Here is a 25,977-nt window from a genome sequence, read left to right on the forward strand (position 1 = left end):
GATGCCCAGGCTGCAGGGCACAGGGAAGGGGGCAGCCCGCCCAGCAACCCCAGCCCAGGGCTCCCTCCTGCAGCTGGCCCGCTGGCCCTGGGGCTCTCGCCTGACACTGGGGAGCAGGAACCGCCCTGTGCAGCTCTGGGGGCCTGGCCAGCACAGACCCTGCGCTCGGGGACACCACACCCCAGCCAGCTGCGGGTGAGATGCAGACACCAGCAGAGAAGCTTATTCCCAGAGCCACCCCAGGCCCTCTGGTCAGGGAGCTGAGAGCCCATCCCAGCGTGGCGCGTCGAGAGAAGGGGACTCCGTGAGGCGCGTCGAGAGAAGGGGAGACTCTGCTCCAGAAAGCCCACTCCTTACAGGCTCGCTTGTCATCGGGCCCCTCTGCCCTCCCCGCCCCCTGGCGGCGCCCCCAGGCATCTCACCTCCAACTTGTGCACCAGCTTTTTCTTGATGGCATTCTGAGCTGCGGCGTTGGTCGCTATGCGGAGCCCCTCAGCTGCTTCTCGGAGCCGCTGCTGCTGCTCCTCGCTGTCTGGGTGGGCTGCAGCCCCCTGGGCAGAGCAGGAAAACCCATCAAGCAGATGCCTCCCAGACAGCACCCAGCAATCTCCCCTACCCTGACAGCAGCGGCTGCACCTCACCCTTAGCAGCAGAGCCCCCCCCAACTCAGTTCGCGCAATCCGAGCCCCGGAGGAGCATGATGCTTCTCCTAAAGTGGTCAGTAGTGAAAGTAGTATCAGCACTGCTATTCAAATGCCAGCATTAGGTTTCAGAGTCAACAGATGCACGGAACCGGCAAAGAGAACCTCAAGGACTGAGAAACAGGAATCAGCCCCTGTCTGGGGGTAACAAGGGGGCTGCTGTTTTACAGCTTTGGAATCCCCTCCATGGTGCAGCCTACAAAGAGAATACCTGTATATGTTTATACGAAATACCGATATGTAAGTACGCCCAAAAATCTATTTCTTAAAAATACCCTTGACAGTCATCAAGTGAAGCCTAATACAATAGAAGTAAAATGAAGTGTGACAATTTAAAGGCAAGTTAAGAATAAGTTCAAACATGTTTCGGTTCAAACTGGTCTTTACAAGTGTTTTAAAGTTTTAAAAAATGTTCTGTATATTAATAGTTATTAATACGGTACTTATGCAAATATAAATTAAAATAATGCTTAATGTTAAATGGGCAATAAAAAGTATAAAATGTAATTATATTAGCAAAAACAAATAGAGTAAAAAGTAAATTTAATGGTAATGAATTAAAGTAAGTTATAATTAATTATATGTAATTTTAGATTAGGCACATACATCTATCTGCCATCAAAGCAATGTTAAAAAAATCCGCCCCATTCTCCTCATTTAGGGGCTAACTGCCCCTAAACACATCATTTCATCTTAAAATGTAAGTATAAGGTTACCTTACAAGACCTGCCTGCTTACCTAACTACTTAATGGAAAATAGCTTTTAACTCTATCACTCACTGTCACTCACAGCCACCCCCCCCAACGTAATTGTCTGTAACAGCCCCAAAAGCTCAAACCTTGAAACATTCAGTTTAGTTTAATTTTAAATTACTAACTATAGACATTACAGGGGCACTCACGCCTGCAGATCTGCACAGAGCAGGTCCTGGGGTACTTGTCTCTCTGCCCTATATGCTGAATGCCTCACAGGCCCTGCCCTGCCCTCCCCAGGCCGCGCCATGCCTGCCCTCAGCCTTAGAGCCACAGCTACTCTCCGCTACTCCTGGCACCAGGTCAGGGCTGTCTGCCCTGCACGGGCCAGGAGCCGCACTGGATTTCCAAAGGAAATTCTAATCCTGCCTCCCCGCCGGCTCCGCCCAGAGTGCTGCAGACCTTCGCTGCCTCCACCATCTTGGCTGTGGCGTCGGCCAGCATCTTGGCAGCACTTAGCAGCTTGCGTGAGTTCTCCAGGTCCGTCTCCCCCTCGGCGTCAGCTTTGATGGCATTTACGAGGTCAGAGGTTGCCTGAGCCAGAATACGAGCCTGGCGCACCATTTCCCCTGGGGACCAAAGGAAGAGCTGCCTGTCAGTAAGCCCTAGGCATCCCGCACTTGCACACCACACGGAGCTGCAGAGGGGTCAGCCGGTGCCCTCCACCCCGTCCTGGACCGTGGCAGGGTCAGTCAGCACCACCCCCTGCACCCCTTGCAGCACTGTCAGCTGGCACCCCACACCCGCACCCCCTGGGACTGTGGCAGGGTCAGTCGGTGCTGCCCCCTGCACGCCCCGCAGCAGGGCCAGCTGGCACCCCCCGCCCGCACCCTCACTGGGGGCTCTTCATGTCCCTGCTGGTGCTGGCCTGCACCCCCTCCGAGGCCATGGCAAAGTCAGTGCAGGCCTGGCAGAGACGGACCCCTTCACCTTGTGAGATCACAGCATGGAGCAGGCTCTAGGTCAGCCCCCTACGCACAGCCACAGTGGGCCACCACCCTCCAAGGTGCGGTTACTCTGTGATGGCCTCTCCGGCCCCTCCCCAGCCCCTCACCTGCGTCGCCCATGGAGCTGAAGATGTTCTCGGTGACGTTGAGGATGGTGTCGGTGGCCTGGTCGTAGCGCCCGATGGGCTGCCCGCCGGTGGCATGCCGCTTGATGTGCTGCAGCAGGTCGTTCAGGGCCTGTGTCACTGCTGTGGCTGCCACCCCCACCTGCTTCAGCAGCTGGTCGTCGTCGGTGGCTGCCTGGGAGGCCTCCACACAGCCTTCTGCTGACTTCGCCACCAGCTTGCCAGCCTCAATCAGCTGCTCCTGGCACACAGGGGAGCTGATCGTGGGAGCCACCACCTGCAGGAGAAGGGAGAGACCGCCAGCACCCTGTTACTGACCCCGGGCCTACGTCCCCCAGCAGTGCAGCACACACAGAGTTAATACTGCCCCCCCGGGTCCGGCACTGCAGCGCAGAGGGGGTTAATGCTGCCCCTCCCCTCACTGGCACTGCAGCGCAGAGAGGGTTAATGCTCCCCGCACACACATGCACAATGCAGCACAGAGAGGGTTAATCCCCCCCGGGGTTCATTCAGCGTGTAAGGGCTTGGGGCACAGGGACAGTAACGGACACAACAGAGGCCACGGGGCAGGGAGCTCTGCCAGCCCTGCAAACCCAGGGCCAGCAGACAGAGCGGCAGCTCGGTGCATCAGCCCCAGGTCCCACTCCCTCCCATGAACGCGGGGCAGCAGAAGGGGCTGGGAGGTACCCAGGGCCCAGCCAAATTAGAGCGAGCAGCTGGCGGACACTGAGAACTGGCCCTGGGAGTAGCTCCCCAGGGCTGCCCCAGCTGGGCTTTCTGAGCAGCTCTGCAGAGCGTGGAGCTCTCGCCTTTCGCACTGTGCCAGCTCAGCAGCGCTGACCCGAGGGTGCTGGGCACAGAGCAGGGGAGGTGTGCGGGCAGGCAAGGGTTAAGCCACCTGGCTTCTGAGCCAGCTCTTACCTTGGTGCAGGCCACCAGCTGGGAGGTGGAGAGGGCGCACTGCGTTGCAGCCGCGATCACCTGGGTCTGCAGCGCCGAGTCCTCTGTCTTCTGGGCCACATTCTTGGCTTTTAGGACCAGCGCAGCGGCTGCGCTGGCCACGGCCTTAGCCAGTTGCATGAGCATGTCCTGGGGGGAGGCAGAGGGTCAGTGCAGGCCCCGGGGCACAGAGCTGCAGGCCAGCTGGCAGGCCCACCCAGAACCTCGTGAAATATTCAACAGGGAAACAGGAGTTCGTAGGACCTTCTCATCTAACCAGCCCCAGGGAGGGCTCAGAGTCAGCAACACCTGCGGGCAACAATGGGCACTGCCCACTGCGGGCTGCGGCCAGTACTGAGGCACGGCACATGGGGCAGGCTCCGAGCAAGTGTCACCACCCGACGGGCACAGCTCGGGTAACATCACCACCAGCCACACTCCAGGCAACCGCCTGCCCCTCAGCAGACCCACGGCTCTGACAGCACACAACAGACAACCACCCACAACACGCTGCAGGCAACACCGGGCAGCACACGCGGCAATCAACAACTCCACAACCCTCCCCACAGCGCTCCACACGCGGCACATGGCAGCCTGCAGGCACAGGCCACGAGGCCCTGGCCTTGCACACATGGCTGGCCACACCACACCCTGCCCTGGCAGTCCAGCTCCCTCACCCAGAGCCCCTGCTACAGACAGCTCCAGCCCTAATAGGCCTTACCTCCCTTGCTCCTCAATCTGCTGCAGTCAGAGGCTGCTTTCCCCCGACCCATCACCAGTTCCAGCCACAATCACAAGCCAGAAGACATGCACCAAGCTCATTAGTTCCCAGTCCCAGTCACACCCAGATTAACTGTCTGCAGCAGAAGCGACCCCGACAGGAGAATGCGGGGGGCAGGAAGTGGATACACTCGGGTCTGGCTGCTGAGTGGCAGAGCCTGGCAGATGGAGGTCAGGCTGGGGCTCGGACTGCACAGCTCCCCTTGGTGTGTGTCTGAACGGCTACATGCCAGTCACTGTGCCTGACCCAGCCCCTCGGCCTGCAGCGCAGACAAGAGCCTCAGGGCCTAGAACGGTAAGTCCTGCGAGCGGCTGAGACAGACCAGTCCCATCACTCTCAGCCTCTTGTTCCCTGCTGGCTGCCTCTCTCTAACCTTCCCTTCATGGACTCCTGCAGCCCGCTCCGAGCACCTCTCAGCTCCATCTCCCCTCTGTGCTCTGCGCCAGCCCCTCCCCAAGCCCCACTGGCCGGGTGCCCATGAGAGCACTAGACATCTGTGCGGCCCCAATGCCAGCTTGAGCCCAGGCAGGAGGGCCCTGCTGGCCCAGGAACAGCCAGTGCTGGGGGAAGGGGCAGGTCCACAGGAGCAGAGGGGACTGGGCGGGGGACGGACGGAGGACTGGGGGACGACAGTGCTATGGATTTGGGGGTGCGGGAAAGAGCTGTGAGTGGTCACTGGAGCAGAGGTGAATGGGGGGGCCAGTGCTATGGATTTGGGGGTGCGGGAAAGAGCTGTGAGTGGTCACTGGAGCAGAGTGACCCGAGTGTATGGACTTCCAAGATTCAGTTACAGGAAAAGCAGATTTTGGCAAGTTCCCTTCCCAAAGAACCCAGCTGATTGTGTTCCCGAGAGGAAGGCTGGGAGCCCCTGCGCTCCCCACCCTTTACCGTCTTTGGCTCTGAGGTGGGCAGGGTCCGAGCGCGGCGGCTCTCTGGGATCTGCACGGGAATCCACAAGAGAAGAAGCGTTACTCTGTGGAGGCTCCAGCTGGGGGCAGGAGTGGCCCTGCCCTCTGTGTACCTGGCACAGCAGTCGTCCACAGGGCCCAGGCTGGGGCAACCCACACCGCCTGCCCCGGCCTCCATGCTGGGAGAAGGGACCCGCAGGACAATCCTGGGAAAAGGACCTGCTCCCATTAGTGTCCATCCACCCTGCCTCCTCCCCTGGCCAGGGCTGCACTCACCTGGAACCGAGGATCAGTGTCGCTCTCTCCAATCTGCTGCAGCAGCTCCCCACTTGTCTGGCCCACGGTGCCGGCCGCTTGCAGCAGGTTCTGTCGCGGCTGCAGGGAACCAGGGCAAACACATCGTCAGCCCTCGGAGCCTCACCCCGCTGCTCCCCTCTGTTCCTCTTTTCCCCTTCCCTCCCCTGCCCCACACTCACCTCGGCACTGGCTGGCTGCGCAGTTTTCAGCAGGTCTGAGACGGCGCTTGCCAGGTTCTTGGCAGCCTGCAGGAGCTGTCGCCCATTCCCACCTTCGTCTTCCATGAGCGCGGCCAGCAGCTTCACGCCCTTGGACATCTCGGTCAGGTTGGAGGAGATGGTGGTGACAGCACAGCCCACGGCCGTGTAATCCGTGTCGGCCGGGTCCCCTGCGCAGGGCGGAGGAAGGAGTAAGTGGGAGCAGCATGGGCAGCAAGTAGCCCCCACAGCCCAAGGAGAAAGGGGAGCACCCACCCTGCCCCAGCTCAGCGACTGCCTGGCCCGACTCCCCTGCCCATCCTGGAGCCAAGGGGGCACAGCCCAGGCCTGACATGCAGCTGGCGTGTGGAGCACTGGGCTGGGAGGCCAGCGCCCCCATGGGAACTGTGTGATACACTCACATTCAGAGGGAAAGCAGCAACTCAGAGCAGGGGCGAGGCCGTGGGAGCCGAGCTCCTCGGGACCCAAGAGGGGCACGGGGCAGAGAGCCCTGGCAGCAGGTGGCAGGGGGCAGTGTGGCTAGGATTTCTGCTGCGTGGGGGCAGGGTCCGGGGCACGGGCCTTGCTGGGGGAAGGGGCAGACAGTCTCTACCCCAGGGTCCAATCTTGGGTCACACCAGACACAAGGTCCAAGCACTAGGCAGGGGCAGGGATCCCTTGCAGCCCAGACCCAAGCCACACCTGCAGTCAGGTTCACCACGGAGGCAGTGCCGGCAGTGATGGCGTCCACCTGCGAATGGATCTCGTGCTTCGACTCGTCCATCTTGTTCTTGCGCCAGGCTTTGGAAGCCTGAAAAAGCGAGAGCAGAGTCAGCCCAGGGACCCTTCAGCCCTATCTGTGAAGGGGGTGGGGGGGGTGGGCACACACAACACACACCACCCCCACGGCAGCTGTAAGAGGGGCAGGGGACCCACCCCCGGGGCAGCTGGTGCCTTCTCAGCCCCTCCCTGAGCTCAAAAGAGAACTAGATAAGTTCATGGAGGATCGGTCCCTCAGTGGCTATTAGCCAGGATGGACAGGGATGGTGTCCCTCGCCTCTGATTGCCAGAAGCTGGGAATGGGCGACAGGGGATGGATCACTTGATTCCCTGTTCTGTGCATTCCCTCTGGGGCACCTGGCTTTGGCCACTGTCGGGAGACAGGAGACTGGGCTAGATGGACCCTTGGTCTGACTCAGAAGGGCCATTCTTATGTTTGGGATCTGGCTCCCCTAGACCTGCCCCTCATGGGACAGACCTCCTCAGGGCAGAAGTCACTCCCAGAGACCTGGCCCCCTCATCCCTGGGGACAGGTAACCTCACAGAAGAAGGTCCTCCCCAGCAACTCCATACCCTGCCCCCCCGCCGGGCTTGGGAAGGGCTTGGGTATTCGAACACTCACAGCGTCCTGCCCAAGGGGTGGCAGCGTCTCAAAGTCATCCAGGGTGGCCTGTGCCGCGTGCACGGCCTGCATGCTGGAGTTGATGGTGCCGGTCAGGGCCTGCTGGGCTGAGGTCTGCAACACACGAGGGGAACTGGGCTCAGGGCACTGCAGGGGCTGAGCGCCCGCTCGGTCCCTGCCCCGCTCAGCACTCTGTGGGTGCTGTGCTGACCCATGCAGAGGGACAGGAAAGCAGCTGCCGATGCTGAGGTTTTGGGCAGGTGTTTCTGCACAGAGGACACAGCCAGCATTGTGTCCAATGCATGGCATGAAAGCTACTCCACAGTGACGGGGAGGGAACACGGCCTGCCCAGAGCCCCCAGCTGGGCTGACCAGTGCAAGGTGCCTACAGGTTGCCCTGGGATCCAGCTGGGAGCCCGATGAGGCCTTCCCAGACAAGGCCAGCACCTCTCGCCAAGCCCTGGGCAAAGCCCGGAGCCAGGGCCCCTACCTGGACAGACCGAACAAGAAAAGATCTGGAGCTGTGTGTGACACCCACCCCGAGGGCGACATTTGAGAACACAGGCAGCTCAGGGCTAGCCACATCTTGGGCCAAAGGAGATGCACGAGGCCGGTGTCAGCAAGTCTGTGTCATGCCTCCCCCACCCGCCCTCCATGAACACAGCACCAGCCGAGCAGGGCCCCTGCTGGAGTGGGAGGGGGGCACATCCAGCTTCTAGGGCAGGGATTGCTGCCCCACACGGAGCACAAGTGGGGTAAGGCTGCTGAGCCAGGTCAAGGAAAAGCCCCTTGCCACACACACAGCTGGCAGGGGCCACCAGCCTGGGCAGGGCCAGATGCCACGGGTGCCGACAATCTGCTGGCAATGCCGAGCTGGAAGAGGTGCCCAGCTGCAGGGAGCTCAGGCTGAAAGGAGGACCCAAGCGACCGTAACCAGGGGGATCCAAGAGCGGTTTGGAGGGAATGGTGCAGCGCAGAGAGAGATAGAAAAGGGGTCTACACGGGGATGTCTGTGAGAACGCCCAAGGGCAGCGTGCCAGCTAACTTGGTGTGACGGACATCCAGCCCAGGGGAGAATGGCCCATCCCAACACATTCCCCACGATCAGCCAAAGACGGGCAGAGCCAGCTGTCTGTGGCAGAAGCAATTCTTACCAGGGGGGGCATGTGCCCTCGGTGCATCTGGCCACTGGTGATCTGCTGCTGTGCCTGTGGCATTGTGCCAACCTGGAAGTTCTCTGGCCCGCCGGCCCCTGAGCGCATGATGGCTGGCAGGGCTACGGAGCCGTGCTCCACCTTGCCTACGCGGTTAAACTGCTGCTGCAGAACAGTCGACCTGCAAGAGAATCAGCACCACCAGCTACAGCTCAGCGCACAGGGCCCGGAAGGACCATGGTGCTTGGTAGGTCTCACCCTCTGCACAGCACAGCCCAGAAACCGACCCTGAGCTAGAGCTGGCCTTTCAGAAACACATCTGATTGCTTTCAGTATTGTCAGGGATGGAGAGCCCAGCGTGACCCTTTGTTGATGGCTCCAACAGCGAACGACCTTCCATCAAACATTCACACTCTGAATGTGTCTAGCTTCAACTCCCAGCCACGGGATTGAGCTCCACCGTCCTCTGCTAGACTGAAGAGCCCACTAGTAAAAAAGCGGCTCCGTAACTGTTCTTCGAGATGTGTTGCTCATGCCCATTGCATTCTAGGTGTGCGTGGCCATCTGAGATTTTTGCCTTAGCGGTATCCGTAGGGCAGGCTGTGGCGCCCCCCACCCCCGGAGTGCCACGCTCATGCGTTGGCATATCAGATGCTGTCAGCCCTACACCCTCTCAGTTCCTTCTTACCGGCGACTCCGACAGAGGGGCAGGAGGGCGGGTCATGGAACGGACATGAGCAACACATCTCAGAGAGTCTAAGTACATCTCATCAACACTCACCTTTGCCATCCAGGCTCGAAATCTCATTGAAACAAGATGTCGAGTTAGTCAGACAGAAGCTATGACTCTCCTTTAGTACTCGAGTCCTGTATCGGCTGCTCCATTACCTTGCCTAGGTTCAGTGTCAGGCTGACAAGCCAGTAATCGCAATGCTGTGCGGGGGAGTTCTCCTGCCCCGCTCCCCACTGCTCAAGGAGCTGGCAGCCCTCACATGCAGCACGGTGAGTTTGGCCGGGAGAGCCCTGCTCACACTCACTGTAGAACAGCCGACACATCTGTAGGTTTTGTGCTCTACATGCTTCATGCACAACCCTGCAGCCAACCCGAGGGACTGAGCTCTCCTTCCCCAGAGCCCTCCCCGCCTGTTGCCCAGAACCATACTTCTTTGGAGAGACAGAGTCTTCCAGCATGGTGGACTCTTCATCTCCCTCCAGCCCAAAGTGATCTTTGCTCTTTTTCTGTGGGACAAACAGAGAGAGAGAGAGAGAGACCATTAATCAGCATCAACCCCAGGGGAGTCCCACAGAGGAGGGTGCAGAGACCCGGCCTTGGGACAGGCCCAGCATGGCTTCCGAGCCCTGCTGGGGGCTGGTTGAGGAGGGGCCAGGAGATTTTGCAGATAGTGGGATCCCCCTGTGACTGCAGGAGGGTGAGGGTGAGGGTGAGGGCGAGGGCGAGGGGAAGCTGCTGCTCTCCCTGCTTGATCCCATGCAGCAGCTACAGGAGGCGGGAGCACCAACAACTCTGCTATTCCTGACTCCTGAGCACTAAACCGTGCACCTCCATGAGACCCCACGGCTGGGCTGGCCTCAGCCCCCCTACCCCCCCCCCCCACCTGCCCTCTGCTCCTTGCAGCAGCGTGACTCCTTCCAGCCCAGCAGAACGGGAGCCTTTCCCTGGGAGTTCAGCACAGCCTATACAGCTGCCCCCCTTCTCATGGCAGCACTGCCCCCTGCTTGCCACGCTCACGCCCCACCCGGAGCGGTCACCCCCCTCCCCCGCGCACCCCTCTCCTGCCCAGCCTCGCCCCCCGGAGCGCTCACCCCCTGCGCACCCCTGTCCCGCCCAGCCTCGCCCCCCGCATACACCCCCCACCCCCGCGCACCCCTGTCCCGCCCAGCCTCGCCCCCCGGAGCGCTCACCCCCCCCGCGCACCCCTCTGCCGCCCAGCCTCACTCCCCGGAGCACCCCCCCCGCAGCCTCACCTTTTTCAGGATGATGTCAATATAGCCGGCGATAAGCTGGGCGATCTGCTCCCCTTCTGTCGTCTGCACTGAGTAGTACCCATCCTGGTAATCCCCGAAATCCTACAGCGACAGGGCACTGGGCAGCACCGGAGCAGGCACCTGCTGCCCTGCTCAGCTTGGCTTGCACCTCAGCGCCATGCCAAAGGTACTGCTCTGCCCCACAGTGAACCCACGTGCCTGAGGGGGAGGGAACCCAGAAGGCAAGGAGAGGTGTGGGAGGCATGGCTTGGCCAGAGGTGTTGGAGAGGGGCAAGAGTCCAGGCCTTACCCAGGGGAAGCTCTTGGCAGACGCTCCCCAGCACTGGAGGCTGGTGCGGTCAGGGAGGAGGCAGTGCAGGAACAGGAGAATCAGTGGGGCAGGACGCTGTGGGACAGGCCCTTACCAGGGTGATGCTCTTGGGCGAGGCACCCCAGAGGCAGATGTGGTCTGGTAGGGGCAGGCTGGAGGGTGCTGGGGGACAGGCCCTTACCAGGGTGATGCTCTTGGGCGAGGCACCCCAGCCCCAGAGGCAGATGTGGTCTGGGAGGGGCAGGCTGGAGGGTGCTGGGGGACAGGCCCTTACCAGGGTGAAGCTCTTGGGCGAGGCAGCCCAGCGTTTGATGTTGGTGAGGTTCCACTCCTGAATCACCTCCTTGGTTTTCTCGTCCACACGCATCACACACTCTTTGGTGATCCCCAGCAGCCGCGGCACCAGCTTGTTCTTTCCCTTCATCTTCTCCTAGCACCAGGACAGGGAAGGGTTACAGCTGCCCAAAGCAAAGCCACCAGCAGGGCCCAGCTCCACCAGCAGGGCAATGTCCCATTAGTGAGGGCACAGCCCCACGGGCCCCACTCCGCTGGATGATGCCCCAGTGATGAAGGAAGGAGAGAACACGTGAGAAGAGGTGAGAGGAGGGGAGCCCTGAAGGCGGGTGTGGGAAGGGGTGTTGGGGGGGAGTCGCATGGACCCCGATAGCTGGAGGGGTGGCAGGGACAGGAGGCCCGGGGCACGTGGGGAGCCGCTGGCTCACCTTGACCAGGAAGAAGGAGACTCCGTAGGTTTTCAGGGAGCGGGCAAGTTTCACGTAGCGAACTTTGGCCTCAATCTCGCTCATGTTGCCGCAGTTCTTGTGAGCCTGAGAGAGCAGAGCCGATCACCCCAATGCCATGGCTCCCCCCAGGATGCCCCATCCCTTCCTGTCCCCCCTCTGCCCCGGCCACCCCGTCATGGCCCTCCCAGCCACTGGGGCCCTCCCGCCTCCTATCCACCGCTTCTCCCGGCCACCCTGTCACAGCCCTCCCAGCCATCGGCCCCCATCCGGCCCTCGTCCTGCTCTCTCCCACCCTGCCTTCCGCCAGACCTCCATGAACCTCCCCTCACAGCAGCTGTGCTCGCCAGCCTGAACCACTACCCAGCCTCTCCCGCAGCCGGTGTATCCCCTGCCCCTCCCGGCAGGCGTACCCCCGCCCCTCCCCCCGTTATGGGCTCTCCCAGGAGCTATAAGGTGGATAGAAAGCTGGCTAGATCGTCGGGCTCAACAGGTAGTGATCAATGGCTCAATGTCTAGGGGCACTCCACTTGATACCGGCTGCCAACAAGGGTCGGTCCTGGGGCCGGTTTTGTTCAATATCTTCATTAATGATCTGGAGGATGGTGTGGATTGCACCCTCAGCAAGTTTGCAGATGACACTAAGCTGGGAGGAGAGGTAGATATGCTGGAGGGTAGGGATAGGATACAGAGGGACCTAGACAAATTAGCATGACAAATGGGAATGAGGATATGGAGGTAGACTTTACCATATTTGAGGTAGAAGCCAAACTCGAACAGCTTAATGGGACTAAATTGGGGGGCCCAGATAATCTTCATCCAAGAATATTAAAGGAATTGGCACATTAAATTGCAAACCCATTAGCAAGAATTTTTAATGAATCTGTAAACTCAGGGGTTGTACCGTATGACTGGAGAATTGCTAACATAGTTCCTATTTTTAAGAAAGGGAAAAAAAGTGATCCGGCTAATTATAGGCCTGTTAGTTTGACATCTGTAGTATGCAAGGTCTTGGAAAAAATTTTGAAGGAGAAGGTAGTTAAGGACATTGAAGTCAATGGTAAATGGGACAAAATACAACATGGTTTTACAAAAGGTAGATCGTGCCAAACCAACCTGATCTCCTTCTTTGAGAAAGTAACAGATTTTTTAGACAAAGGAAACGCAGTGGATCTAATTTACCTAGATTTCAGTACGGCATTTGATACCGTGCCACATGGGGAATTATTAGTTAAATTGGATAAGATGGGGATCAATAGGAAAATTGAAAGGTGGATAAGGAATTGGTTAAAGGGGAGACTACAACGGGTCCTACTGAAAGGTAAACTGTCAGGCTGGAGGCAGGTTACCAGTGGAGTTCCTCAAGGATCGGTTTTGGGACCAATCTTATTTAATCTTTTTATTACTGACCTTGGCACAAAAAGTGGGAGTGTGCTAATAAAGTTTGCAGATGATACAAAGCTGGGAGGTATTGCCAATTTAGAGAAGGACAGGGATATCCTACAGGAGGATCTGGATGACCTTGTAAACTGGAGTAATAGTAATAGGATGAAATTTAATAGCGAGAAGTGTAAGGTCATGCATTTAGGGATTAATAACAAGAATTTTAGTTATAAGCTAGGGACGCATAATTAGAAGTAACGGAGGAGGAAAAGGACCTTTGAGTATTGGTTGATCATAGGATGACTATGAGCTGCCAATGTGATATGGCCGTGAAAAAAGCTAATGTGGTCTTGGGATGCATCAGGAGAGGAACTTCCAGTAGGGATAAGGAGGTTTTAGTACCGTTATACAAGGCACTGGTGAAACCTCACCTGGAATATTGTGTGCAGTTCTGGTCTCCCATGTTTAAGAAGGATGAATTCAAACTGGAACAGGTACAGAGAAGGGCTACTAGGATGATTCAAGGAATGGAAAACTTGTCTTATGAAAGGAGACTCAAGGAACTTGGCTTGTTTAGCCTAACTAAAAGAAGGTTGAGGGGAGATATGATTGCTCTCTATAAATATATCAGAGGGATAAATACTGGAGAGGAATTATTTAAGCTCAGTACCAATGTGGACACAAGAACAAATGGATATAAACTGGCCACCAGGAAATTTAGACTAGAAATTAGACAAAGGTTTCTAACCATCAAAGGAGTGAAGTTTTGGAATAGCCTTCCAAGGGAAGCAGTGGGGGCAAAAGATCTATCTGGCTTTAAGATTAAACTCGATAAGTTTATGGAGGAGATGGTATGATGGGATAACATGGTTTTGGTAATTAAATATTCATGGTAAATAGGCCCAATGGCCTGTGATGGGATAGGATCCAAGTTACCCAGGAAAGAATTTTCTGTAGTATCTGGCTGATGAATCTTGCCCATATGCTCAGGGTTTAGCTGATAGCCATATTTGGGGTCGGGAAGGAATTTTCCTCCAGGGCAGATTGGAAGAGGCCCTGGAGGTTTTTTGCCTTCCTCTGTAGCATGGGGCATGGGTCACTTGCTGGAGGACTGTCTGCTCCTTGAAGTCTTTAAACTATGATTTGAGGACTTCAATAGCACAGATATAGGTGTGAGGTTTTTTGCAGGAGTGGTGGGTGAAATTCTGTGGCCTGCGTTGCGCAGGAGGTCAGACTAGATGATCATAATGGTCCCTTCTGACCTAAATATCTATGAATCTAGAGGATTGGGCCAAAAGAAATCTGATGAGGTTCAACAAGGACAAGTGCAGAGTCCTGCACTTAGGACGGAAGAATCCAATGCACTGCTACAGACTAGGGACCGAATGGCTCGGCAGCAGTTCTGCAGAAAAGGACCTAGGGGTTACAGTGGACGAGAAGCTGGATAGGAGTCAACAGTGTGCCCTTGTTGCCAAGAAGGCCAATGGCATTTTGGGATGTATAAGTAGGGGCATTGCCAGCAGATCGAGGGACGTGATCGTTCCCCCCATTCGACATTGGTGAGGCCTCATCTGGAGTACTGTGTCCAGTTTTGGGCCCCACACTACAAGAAGGATGTGGAAAAATTGGAAAGAGTCCAGCAGAGGGCAACAAAAATGATTAGGGGACTGGAACACATGACTTATGAGGAGAGGCTGAGGGAACTGGGATTGTTTAGTCTGCGGAAGAGAAGAATGAGGGGGGATTTCATAGCTGCTTTCAACTACCTGAAAGAGGGTTCCAAAGAGGATGGAGCTCGGCTGTTCTCAGTGGGGGCAGATGACAGAACGAGGAGTAATGGTCTCAAGTTACAGTGGGGGAGGTTTAGGTTGGATATTAGGAAAAACTTTTTCACTACGAGGGTGGTGAAGCACGGGAATGCGTTACCTAAGGAGGTGGTGGAATCTCCTTCCTTAGAAGTTTTTAAGGTCAGGCTTGACAAAACCCTGGCGAGGATGATTTAGTTGGGGATTGGTCCTGCTTTGAGCAGGGGGTGGGACTAGATGACCTCCTGAGGTCCCTTCCAACCCTGATATTCTAGGATTCTAGCTCCAACCCAGCTGCAGCCGCACACCAAGTGACCGAAGCCCCAGATGCCCCATCTGAGTGGCCACGCCAGGCTGCTGGCTCATCTCCAGGGACTGGGCGCTGCAGACTCGGGAGAGGCAAGGGCCTGGCTGTGCCCAGGCCAGGTGAAGAGATCCCAGGCCAGACACAGGCAGTGGCCTGCCCCAGCTCTGAACACTCACCATGAAGATCTTGCGCTCGCCTTTCTGCTTGATGTACTCCTTGGGCAGGAAGTCCTTCAGGCTGCAAGGAGAGCAGAACCGCTGTTACCAGCAGAGCCTGGCGCCGGCCTGTCCGGTCCCCAGCATGGGCCTGGGATAGGCCCCAGTGCCAAGTCCTGGCATGAGCCCCCATAGGGGCCCCAGGCAGGGCACGAGCAGGGAGAGAGCCCTTGGCGCATAGCGGACATGGAAGAGGCCGAAGAGGGGAACCGGGGTCCTGCAGCTCAGGGCTCCGTCAGGACCTTCATCCCCAAAGTAGACCCCTCCGCACTGCAGAGGTACCCAGAGCCCGAACGGCTGCAGCCCCAGTACCCGAGCGAGAGCTCCCTAGAATGGGGTGTGGCAGGGAGCAGGCCGGGGGCTCTGCCCTCACAGTAGCGCTGAGCCAAGTGCTGCACTGGGGAGACATGGGGCGTGGCGTGGCCTGGCCTGCGGGAGGCGCCTCAGCAGGCTCCTTGGGACACTCACTCCAGAAAGCCCGGCTTGTGCTTCTGCTCATTGTGAGGGCCAAACTGGATCTGACACTGGAACCCAGCAAACTCGCAGGCCTTGTCGAAGGAGACAGGGTGGGAGCCGTTCAGAATGTCATCACGAGCCTGCGGGAGAGAAGAAGGGTGAGTCTGGGGCATTGGGCTGGGGGAGGCGGAGCCACACACTGACTGGGGCGTGGGGAGGAAGAAGAGGGGATGGGGGCCACACGCTGACTGGGGCGGGGGGGGGAGGAAGAAGAGGGAATAGGGGTTGCACACTGGCGGGGGGGGAGGGAGGGAAGCCACACGCTGGCTGGGGGGTGAGGAGGAAGGCAAGGGGAAGGGAACCACACACTGGCTTGGGGGTGAGGAGGAAGAAGAGGGGATGGGGGTCGCACAGTGGCTGGGGCAGGAGGGAGGGGAGCCACACGCTGGCTGGGGGGTGAGGAGGAAGGCGAGGGGAAGGGAACCGCACGCTGGCTGGGGGGTGAGGAGGAAGGCGAGGGGATGGGGGTCGCACAGTGGCTGGGGCAGGAGAGAGGGGAGCCACACGCTGGCGGCGGGGACGGAGGAAGGAGAGGGGAAGGGAACCGCACGCTGGCTGGGAGGGAGGGAGGGAGGAAGAAGAAGGGAAGGAAACTGCACACTGGCTGGGAGGGAGGGAGGAAGAAGAGGGGATGGGGGTCGCACACTGGCTGGGGCAGGAGGGAGGGGAGCAACACGATGGCAGAGGAAGGAGAGGGGAAGGGAACCACATGCTGGCTGGGGGGCCAGTTCCTGCACTGTGGCTTAACATGACTGTCTGCAGAGACTGTTACGGAGCCTGTTCCTGGCCAGCGCTCTGAAGGTGACCGTTTGCTGCCTTGGGGCTAAGCTGCTTTGTGGTTTTGCCAGGGGGTGGGGGACACGTCAGGCCCAGGAGCTAGCTGGGGCCTAGCCTTGCACAGAGTGTATGGTGGGGAGGGAAAGATGCATTACTAGCAGCTCAAACACTTCTCCTTGGGGCTAAGAAGCAGCAGCCCCTGAGGGACAGGAGGTGCCAGACCAGGGCAGCCCATCTCCCACCCGCACACAGGGCAGCAGCCTGAGCTGCCCCCCGACCCCGCGAAAGCACAGACAATGCTAGTTCCCCAGGGGAAGGGCTAGAAGGGAGCAGGAAGCTGAGCGGGGACCCCTGAGGCATGGCAGGGCAGGGCAGGGCAGGGCAGGGCAGGAAGGACCCCAAGAGCTCAGCCAGTCCAGCCTGCTGCAGCAGGATTAACTGACACCAAACCATCCCGGACAGGGTTTGTCCGGTCTCCTCCTAAAACCCTGCAATGACGGGGACTCCACAGCCTCCTTAGGTCACCTGCTGAACCATCCCTGCGGGGAGAGAGCCAGGCCTAACGTCCAGACTCTGGCCACGTCGACAGTGGCGAGCTGAGAGTGGCCCAGCCGTACCGATGCAGCTGCGCTGCTATCAGGTCGCTCATGTAGCCGCTCTCCCGGCGACATCATAAAACCAACTCCCCGAGCGGTGGTAGCTGTGTCAGGGGAGAGCATCTCCCGCCGACCTAGAGCTGGGCACACGAGCGCTTTGCTGGGGGAACTTGTGTCTCTCAGGGGGTGTTTTTCACATGCCGAGCGACATGACTTTTGCTGACATAAATGCTAGTATAGACAGAGCCTAAATCTCTCTTGCTCCAAACTCAGCCAAGTCCTTCCTAGTCTCCCATTGGCGGGCACAGAGAGCAATCAGCCGGCAGAGCGCTGGCTCCCAGCCACGGAGAGCTGCCCTGAACCAGGTAACAGCGCGCAAGCCACACTGCAAAGCCCCAAAGCATCGTGGCCAGAGAACCCAGGACACCAGCCCTCAGCAGCCCGGGGCTGAGGCTGGAGAGGACCCGCATGGCCTGGGGAGGGGAAAAGGGTCACTAGCTAAGCTTTGGTGGCAGGGCTCCAGTCGAGAGGCAGGCTGGGGGGCAGGGTACCTGCACGTAGAGCAGGTTGAGCTGCACCGGGTCCCTGGAGTCCACGTTCTGATCGGAGTAGAAGAACTTGCGCCGTAGCAGCAGCGTCTCGTTGTCGTCGATGCCCTGTTCGCGCAGCGTTCGCCCGTGATCCAGCCAGTTCACTGCCGAGAGCACAGAACGTGAGCAGGGCCGAGTGCCAGCCCCACAGCCAGTCCCCCCAGGGCGTGGGACAGACTGACTGACCCAAGGCACTGAGGGACACTAAGCAGGGACAACCTCCCTCCATCCACAGCACCGGCCGCCCCTGGGACCGACCTCCCACCACGGCGCCCACTTGCCCACTTGCTGCCCGCAGTGCAGGCTGGCCCCACCCCTCGTGCCCCCAGCACAGGGCAGGTCCGTACACTCATCATCCGTGTGCAACTTCTGCTTGAGTTTCTCCATTTTCTTCTCATCCCGCAGCAAGGTTTTGTCCTTCTTGAGAGTGCCAGTGATCTCCTCCTTCTTCTCCTCCATCATCTCCCGCACCAGCGAGTACTCGTCATGATTGGTGATGCCTGCAGGGGCAGACAGCACAAGGCCCATCACAGCCTGCCCGGCACCCCGGGCCGGAGAGCTCCTGGAGAACACGGAGCTCCCCCTGCCCAGCTCAGCATCCCTGCAAGACGCCCTATGGGGCACAGACACCCCCTGCCTGGGCAACATCCCTGAACGGCAGCACCCCCTACCTGCATGCAGGCACTGCCCCGCACTCTCCCCGACCCCCTACAGCCAGGCAACGTCCCCTCTCCCCATCCTCTCACCACTGTGCCCCAGCCAGGCAATACCCCCACACCATCCTCTTGCCCCCTCACCAGGCAACGTCTCCTCCCCATCCTCTCGCCACCCCACAGCCAGGCAATGTCCCCTCGTTCCCCCCGACCTCTCCAAGCTGGATATCGCACCCTCCCATCCTGCCCCCAGCTCTGGCCCTCACGGTGCTCCCTCCCTTACCGATCCGGGCACAGATTGTCATGAGCATGTCTGTGACCGTTTTGGAGTCGTCCACCATGACTGTTTTAACTGTCCCATCCAGCATGCGAATCTTGAGTGGTCGTTGCTTCTTCTTGTACTCCATGGTGTCCTGCAGCACAGACGCTCGGTGTTACCGCCAGCAAGCGGTCCCGCCCGCAGAGGCATGTGGTCACCACACCCTCCCCTCTGTACCAGGGAACCCCACCCGCCCCTGAGGAACAGCCCTGCCAGGGAGACGGAGGGAGTATCCAGGGCTATGAAGCAGGCTGCACCAGGCACTGCAGAGCATAAGGAATCCCATGCTGGGGCTGGGGCTGGTAGAGCACATACCACACTGCAGGGCATGTCCTAGTCCAGAGCTTGGGGACGGATGTGCGGGGACTCTGCACTTACCCCATTGCGGAGCATGTAGTAGTCCAGAGCCTTCCCAGCTTCCAGCCAAATCCCCTTCTTCGGGTCCTCATCCGAAAGGAACAACCCAAAATCACTGGCTGAAAAACAGAGCAGACTCTCCAAGCACAGGCCCATGATCCTGGGTCCCTAGTCTCCCAGCATGGGCCCCTCAACACCCAGGCCCTGGCCCCAAGAGGGTCTCTCCTAACAGAACGTTACATTACAGAGGTGCAGGGATGGATGGAGGGGCTGTTCAGGGGGGCAGAGGGGGGCAACAGTAGAGAAGAGACCAGGGGAGGTGAAGGGGCTTTTGGCAGAACAGGGAGACCGAGGGGGACAGGATATGCAGGAGGGTGGAGTTGTGTAGAGCTTTAGAGACTCCCCCCTGAACTTCTAACGTGCAGCTACACGGCTCAGAGAGATGGAGAATAAGGTGCGTGCTGAGGTGTCCAGGGAATGGAGGGAGGAGGGGAGGCAGCCAGACCCAAAACTATTATGAACAGAGGTAAAAACTTGCACTGAATTTTGAAGGTGCACAGACGTGGAGAGAGCTTTCTCCACCCCACGGCCCGTTGCAGGAGAGAGCGCAGGACCACCCTCCTACTTGCACGCAAGTCCCGTACCCGGCATCTCCCTCTCTCTGAGTACTGTGTCAAGGAAGGATGGACCCTGCGTTAGCGATTTGCCCAGGCTTCCCCACTCTAGCTCTGGCTGCTGGTAGCCGATTACACAGAGTCATCTGCTCAATTGCTCTCCATCAGTATCAGGAGTTCCTGAAGCATCAGCATTTTGCTCATCTAGGCTAGCGGCTGTTGGATCGTTCCTCTGACAGGATCCCAAATGGCATGAAAGTCACCAGTCTTGTCTTCATCTATTTGCTCCAAGAAAACTCCACAGAAGAAAATGCAGCACTGCAGAACACAAGGAACTCAGCCAGGGAGGAGCCCTGACTACGGGTAGCGAGGAGCTGCCTGAGAGAAGGAGAGTGAGAGGGAACCTGGACACTTTGACCCCAAGCTGACTGAATTAAACACAGCAAGGAACAGACCATCTCAGAACATGGCTGCGCAGAGGGCTTAGATTGCAGGGGAACAAATGCTGGGGAATTCAGAGACCTAGGGAATAAAGGGCCTTGGGAGGCAGTAATAAAATCCACCAGCGGGGAAGGTGGTGGGAACTGAACTGACAGCACAATAGCCTGCGAGGTCTCTTCCTGTACCAGAAGCAGGAGCTACCGAGGGTTACAGAGCCAGGAGAGACTGGCCCGGAAAGAGATGGCATCAGGAACGTGGTAACAGATGGTGGCAAAATCTTATTCTCAAAATTAACTGGACGGGAATCATGTGGCCTGTGCACCAGCTAAAGGGAAATGACAAAGGGTGAGCAATGGAATGAGTTACAAAGCAAGGAATGGAGGACTTGTGGCACCTTAGAGACTAACCAATCTATTTGAGCATAAGCTCTCGTGAGCTACAGCTCACTGAATGCATCCGATGAAGTGAGCTGCAGCTCACGAAAGCTTATGCTCAAATAAATTTGTCAGTCTCTAAGGTGCCACAAGCCCTCCTTTTCTTTTTGCGGATACAGACTAACACAGCTGCTACTCTAAAGCAAGGAATGAGTTACAGCTGACAAGGAATGTTAGAGACAACAGGAAGGGGGGGGCGGGAGGGGGTTCTTCAAATCTGTCAGACACAAAAGAGCAGTCCAGGATGGTGTGGGTGCACTGCTCAGTGGAGAAGGTGAGCTGGTGATGGTAGAGGAGAGGAAGGCAGAGCTACTCAGTGCCTACTTTGCTTCAGTCTTCTCACAAAAAATAACAGGTGATCAGACTCGCAGCAAAGTTATTACAGACAATAAATGGGAAAGCATGCAGATCAGGACAAGTAAAGAACATGTCAGATCTTCTGACTCATCTGAATGAATTCAAATCAGCGAGGCCGGATGCTATTCACCTCAGGGTACTGAATGAATTAGCTGAAGAACTCTCGGAGCCCCTGGCAACAATATTTAGAAGCTCATAGATGACCGGAGAGGTCCCGGAAGCCTGGAGAAGGGCTAACGTAGGGCCCATCTTTAAAGAAGGGGAAAAGGAGGAGCCAGGGACCTATTGACAAGTCAGCCTCACCTTGATACCTGAGAGACTTCTAGAACCATGTATAAAACATTCACTTTGCGCGTACCGGGAGGACGGAGGGGTGATCACTAGCAGCCAGCCTGGATTTACCAAGAACAAATCATGCCAAACCAGCTGGATTTCCTTCTTTGAGAGGGTAACTGGTTTGGTGGCTGGGGGGAATGCAGTGGACATAGTATACCTGGAGTCTTCAGCAAGGCTTTTGACCCAGTCCCAGGTGACATTCTGATAGCGAAGCTGGAGAAATGCGGGCTCGACAGAACTGCTATTAAGTGGATACATAATTGGTTAAACAACCGCAAACAAAGAGTAGCTATTAATGGAATGTCAGGAGGTCTCAAGTGGGATTCCACAGGGATCTGTTCTGGGTCCAGTGTTTAACATCTTTATTAATAACCTCGAAGTAGGACCAGAGAGCAGACTGATCAAATTTTCAGATGAAACAAAGCTAGGGCGGGTTGCCAACACTTAAGAGGATAAAATTCAGAGGGATTTTGATTAACTGGAGAAGTGGGCTATAGAAATCACAATGAAATTCAGCAAAGACAAATTAAAGGTGCTACACTAAGGGATGAAAAAACAAGGGCGCAAATACAGAATGGGGTAAAACTGACTTGCTCGCGGCAGTGCAGAGAAGAATCTGGGCGTTGTGGTGGATCACAACCTCAACATGAGTCAGCAATGCAATGCTGTTGCAAAAGCAAATGCAATTTCAGGTTGCATTAAGAGAGGTACAGCATGCAAGTCACAGGAAGTGATCGTATTGCTCTGTTTGGCGGTTGTTAGGCTGGGGAACTGTGTCCAGTTTTGGTCACCAATGTATAGAAAGGATGTAAAGAAACTGGAAGGGATCCAGAGGAGAGTGACAAAGATGATCAAAGGGATGGAATGCAAGCTATAAGAGCAAAGGCTGAAGGAACTGGGTATGTTTAGTTTGGAAAAGAGAAGATGGGGGGGGGAGGACAGGGACATGACAGCGGTCTTCAGATAGTTAAAAGGCTGCCATAAGAAAAATGGAGAAAAGGGGGCAGGACAAGAGGCCATGGGTTCAAACTACAGCAGAACAGATTTAGATTAAATCTCAGGATACATTTCCTACCTGTAAGAACAGTAGGACAATGAAACAAACACCTTGGGAAGCTGTGGAAGCTCCTTTGCTGGAGGTTTTCAAAAGGAGCCTGGAGCCATCTGTCTGGGATGGTTTAGACGCAACAAATCCTGCACCCTGCCCGGGGGTTGGATGAGATGACCCTGGCAGCCCCTCCTAGCCGCACGGTTCTCTGAACTGGGCAGAGGCACCTTGAGGTACTGCATGATTAGGGCCAGGTCAATTTATCAACTGCAGCAGGAGTGAAGCCCTGTCCTGGGGTGGCCCTCTGGAGAGGCAGACACCCAGACCTCCTGTGTCAGGCTCTGCTAAGGAGAACAAGCCAAGCCAGATCCACCTGTGGATGGCTGACTGGATAAGTAGCTGGCAGCTAGCTCAAGAACACCTGGTCCTCAAAGGGTTAGGATGGCTCAGGCCGGAGCCTAGAACAGAGAAAGGAAGCTACTAGGAGCTAGATAGGCAGCTACTCCCAGGGGCTCCTGGGGAAAGGAACAGCCCCAGGACACAGATGGGATGCTCCAGAGGACAGCACTACAGAGCTCTACAGGCTCTCATGAGGCCACAGGGGAGGGACTGCAGAGCCCAGGGAGTGAAGCCTGGGGACTGACAGCAAAAACAGAAGGCGTGTTTCCCTACCACGTCTGGCAGTTGATTCAATAAACTAGAGCCCTTGTATGTATTGTTCACCGTGTACAAGCCTCACTGAGCTTACTAAAAGTCCATTAGGGAAAACTGAGCCAGAGATGTAACTCTGGTTCCACACTGGATGCCAGGGAGCCCTCCAGCAGGGTGTGCCCACCGTTACAACATGGTTCTAGGAGTGGGACCCGAGACCACTCCCATCAAGGCCGAGGACGACACAGAGCAATGCTAACAACTGTCTCAAGCGTGAGATGGCCAATATCCCAGATCGGCACATGGAGCAATGACAACCCTAAGACAACCTGTCACTGACTGGACGGAAAGCGGGGCCACCATGACAGCAACCAGACAGGCTCAGCCATTGCACACAGGAAAGGAAAAGGAGTCAGGTGGTCCTGCCAACTGGGGGTGGGTGCCATGGGCAGGACTGGTCTACCCGTGGGTGTCAGAGACAATGGGGATTACTAGCTGGCACAGAACACTCAGGCACCTGCGGTGGTCTGGGTTACGAAGGATACTGAGTCTCAGATACCAGAGACCACAATGGCTGATCAAAGCCAAACCAAGGACTGAGGAGAAACTGTCCAGGGCTGAGAAGCGTGACGTCCCAGGGGTAACGTGCTGCAAGTGTGAAGAGCTGAGGCACGCCAAGAGACTCATGTGAGCCCCAGACAGATGGAGCATTACTAGGGGGGTGACTGGGCATCCTGCAGCACACTGGTCAAGACAGCAGCTTCGCTAAGGGGTTTACCCCTTCCCCCATTTATCATGGTCTGAGGCTTGGAAAGGCCGGGGCTTAACACAGAGTCAAAAACACATCCATTAGAAGAAGGGCCCATTACTGGAGGGGAAAGAAAGCAGGGTCCCCGATTGAGGAAACTCATGGTCCCAGGGTTCCCAGGAAATGTGTGTGATAAGAACATTGGTAAGGGAAGCAAAGGGACATGAGGAGAAATCTATGGCTGGCAGAGTTAAGGACAGTAAGAAGGATTATTTAAAAGTATATTAAGAACAAACAAAAAAAAAAAACCCTAACAGTGGTATTGGTCAATTACTAGATGGAAATGGTAGAATCATCAATACTAGCAATGCAGAAAAGGCAGAAGTGTTCAATAAATATTTCCGTTCTATATTTGGTAAAACACATTGTGGTCATATAATATGAAAACACTCTTTCCATTGCACTAGTATCTCAGGAGGATGTTAATCAGCAGCTGCTAAGTTAAACTTCTTTAAAATCAGCAGGTCTGGAGAATTTGCATCCAAGAGTTTTAGAAGAGCTGGCTCAGGAGCTCACTGGACCATGGATGTTGATTTTTCAATAAGTCTTGGAACACAAGGGAAGTTCAAGAAGTCTGGAAGAAAGCTAATGTGTCAATATTTTAAAAGGGTAAATGGGATGACATGGGTAATTATAGTGCTGTTAGTCTGACATCAAACTCAGGCAAGATAATGAAGTGGCTGATATAGGACTCATTAATAAAAAATTAAAGGAATATAACAATTAATGCCAATCAACATGGGTTTATAGAAAATAGATCTTGCCAAAGTAATGATCTTTTTTATGAAATTACAAGTTTGGTTGATAAAGGTAACAATGCTGATGTAATATACTTAGATTCTTAAGTATATTCCTAAATATTCCAAATCTAATATACTTAGATTTGAGTTGGTACCACAACATTTTGATTAAAATACTAGAATGATATAAAATTAGCATGGCACACATTGAATGGATTTAAAACTGGCTAACTGATAGGTCTCACAATGCAATTGTAAACATGGAATCCTCATCAAATGGGTGTGTATCTAATGAAGTCCCACATGGCTAAGTTCTTGGCCTTGCAGCATTGAATATTTTTATGAATGACCTGGAAGAAAACAAAATCCTAACTTATAAACATTGCAGATGACATCACAAAAATCTGGGGAGTGGTAAATAATGAAGAGGACAGGTCACGAACATAAAGCAATCTGGATCACTTGGTAAGATGGTGTGATAAATAAAGGTGGGAGAGCTCCCTTTCATGGACACCCAGCCAGCCAGCTAGCTATAAAATCCCTCTTGGTAGCTGTTCTTTAATTGCTTTACCTTTAAAGGGTTAAAAAGTCCCCCCAATTAAAGAAAAAAATTGGGCACCTGACCAAAAGAGCCAATGGGAAGGTAGAACTTTTTAAAATTGGGAAAGAAACTTTCCCATCATCTGTTGTTCTCTGGGCTGGAGGGACAGAGCAGCCATGCTATAAGCAGCTTAAGCCAGGTATGACCATAAATTATCAGATCATGCCTAGAACTACTTATCTGAACTCCAATGTGTACGTAGATCAGAGTGTTTAGATAGACGCGATCAGGGTTATTTCTTTTATTTCTTATTGGCTTGTGAACTCCTCTGTGCTAACCCCTGATGCTTTTGTTTGCTTGTAACCTTTAAGCTAAACCCCCAAGAAAGCTATTTTGGGTGCTTGATTTTTGGAATTGCTCTTTTAAAATCTAGCAAAAGCCTAAATTCCAGATGTATTTTCTTTCTTTTTGATTTTAATAAAATTTACCTTTTTTAAGAACAGGATTGGGTTTTGGTGTCCTAAGAGGTTTGTGCATGTTGTTTGATTAGCTGGCAGCCACAGCTAATTTCCTTTGTTTCTTTCTCAGCTCTTCCTTGGAGCAGGGGTGAAACGGCTTGAGGGTACCCCACAGGGAGGAATTCCCAAGTGCTCCTTCCTGGGTCCAAGGGGGTTTTTTTGCATTTGGGTGGTGGCAGCATTTACCAAGCCAAGGTCAGAGAAAAGCTGTAACCTTGGGAGCTTAATACAAGGTGGGAAATACTAATTTTTAAAATCCTTGAGGGCCGCACTTCTGCACTTGGAGTGACAGAGTGGGGCTTCTGCCTTGACAGATGGGCACAAGCAAACAATATTCGTCTTAATATGGCTAAATGTGTACATCTAGAAACAAAGCATGCAGGCCATGATTTCATGATGGGGCTCTCTACCCTGGGAAGTGGTGACTGAAAAAAAAAGGTTTGGGGGGGTGTGGTGAATAGTCGGCTGAACAGGAGCTCCCAGAGACACACTGTGGTCAAAAGGGCCTAATGCGATCCTTGGAGGCACAAACAGGGGAATCTCGCGTGGGGCAGAGAGGCTATTTGACCTCTGTATTTAGCACTGGCACGACCACTGCTGGAATCCTGTGTCCAGTGCTGGTGTCCACCATTCAAGAAGCATGTTGAAAAATTTGAGAGGGTTCAGACAAGAGCCAAAAAACGATTTAAGGATTAGAAAACCTGCCTTTT

At 55.5% G+C, this 25,977-nt stretch overlaps 1 protein-coding gene across 9 annotated transcripts in view; it reads right to left on the reverse strand.

The window, feature by feature from the left end:
- Positions 1 to 25,977, reverse strand: part of TLN1 (talin 1) — a 135,518-nt gene that overhangs the window by 49,675 nt on the left and 59,866 nt on the right. For 5 of the 9 annotated variants that reach the window (XM_037901771.2, XM_037901769.2, XM_043546341.1 and 2 more), the window contains exons 3-22: positions 18,801 to 18,898; positions 18,387 to 18,516; positions 17,798 to 17,950; positions 17,412 to 17,554; positions 15,440 to 15,567; positions 14,933 to 14,993; positions 11,244 to 11,348; positions 10,796 to 10,951; positions 10,191 to 10,292; positions 9,367 to 9,443; positions 8,205 to 8,385; positions 7,051 to 7,164; positions 6,351 to 6,459; positions 5,631 to 5,839; positions 5,431 to 5,529; positions 5,135 to 5,185; positions 3,448 to 3,615; positions 2,509 to 2,803; positions 1,857 to 2,023; positions 423 to 551 (exon numbers count right to left, since the gene is read on the reverse strand). In XM_037901771.2, the coding sequence (XP_037757699.1) occupies positions 423 to 551; positions 1,857 to 2,023; positions 2,509 to 2,803; positions 3,448 to 3,615; positions 5,135 to 5,185; positions 5,431 to 5,529; positions 5,631 to 5,839; positions 6,351 to 6,459; positions 7,051 to 7,164; positions 8,205 to 8,385; positions 9,367 to 9,443; positions 10,191 to 10,292; positions 10,796 to 10,951; positions 11,244 to 11,348; positions 14,933 to 14,993; positions 15,440 to 15,567; positions 17,412 to 17,554; positions 17,798 to 17,950; positions 18,387 to 18,516; positions 18,801 to 18,898 (2,675 nt within the window). The remainder of the gene's footprint in view (positions 1 to 422; positions 552 to 1,856; positions 2,024 to 2,508; positions 2,804 to 3,447; positions 3,616 to 5,134; positions 5,186 to 5,430; positions 5,530 to 5,630; positions 5,840 to 6,350; positions 6,460 to 7,050; positions 7,165 to 8,204; positions 8,386 to 9,366; positions 9,444 to 10,190; positions 10,293 to 10,795; positions 10,952 to 11,243; positions 11,349 to 14,932; positions 14,994 to 15,439; positions 15,568 to 17,411; positions 17,555 to 17,797; positions 17,951 to 18,386; positions 18,517 to 18,800; positions 18,899 to 25,977) is intronic. The other 4 variants (XM_043546344.1, XM_043546343.1, XM_043546346.1 and 1 more) reach the window with 1 other exon arrangement.

The sequence above is a fragment of the Chelonia mydas genome, chromosome 5, assembly GCF_015237465.2.
Source record: "Chelonia mydas isolate rCheMyd1 chromosome 5, rCheMyd1.pri.v2, whole genome shotgun sequence".
NCBI classification, from domain to species: domain Eukaryota; kingdom Metazoa; phylum Chordata; order Testudines; family Cheloniidae; genus Chelonia; species Chelonia mydas.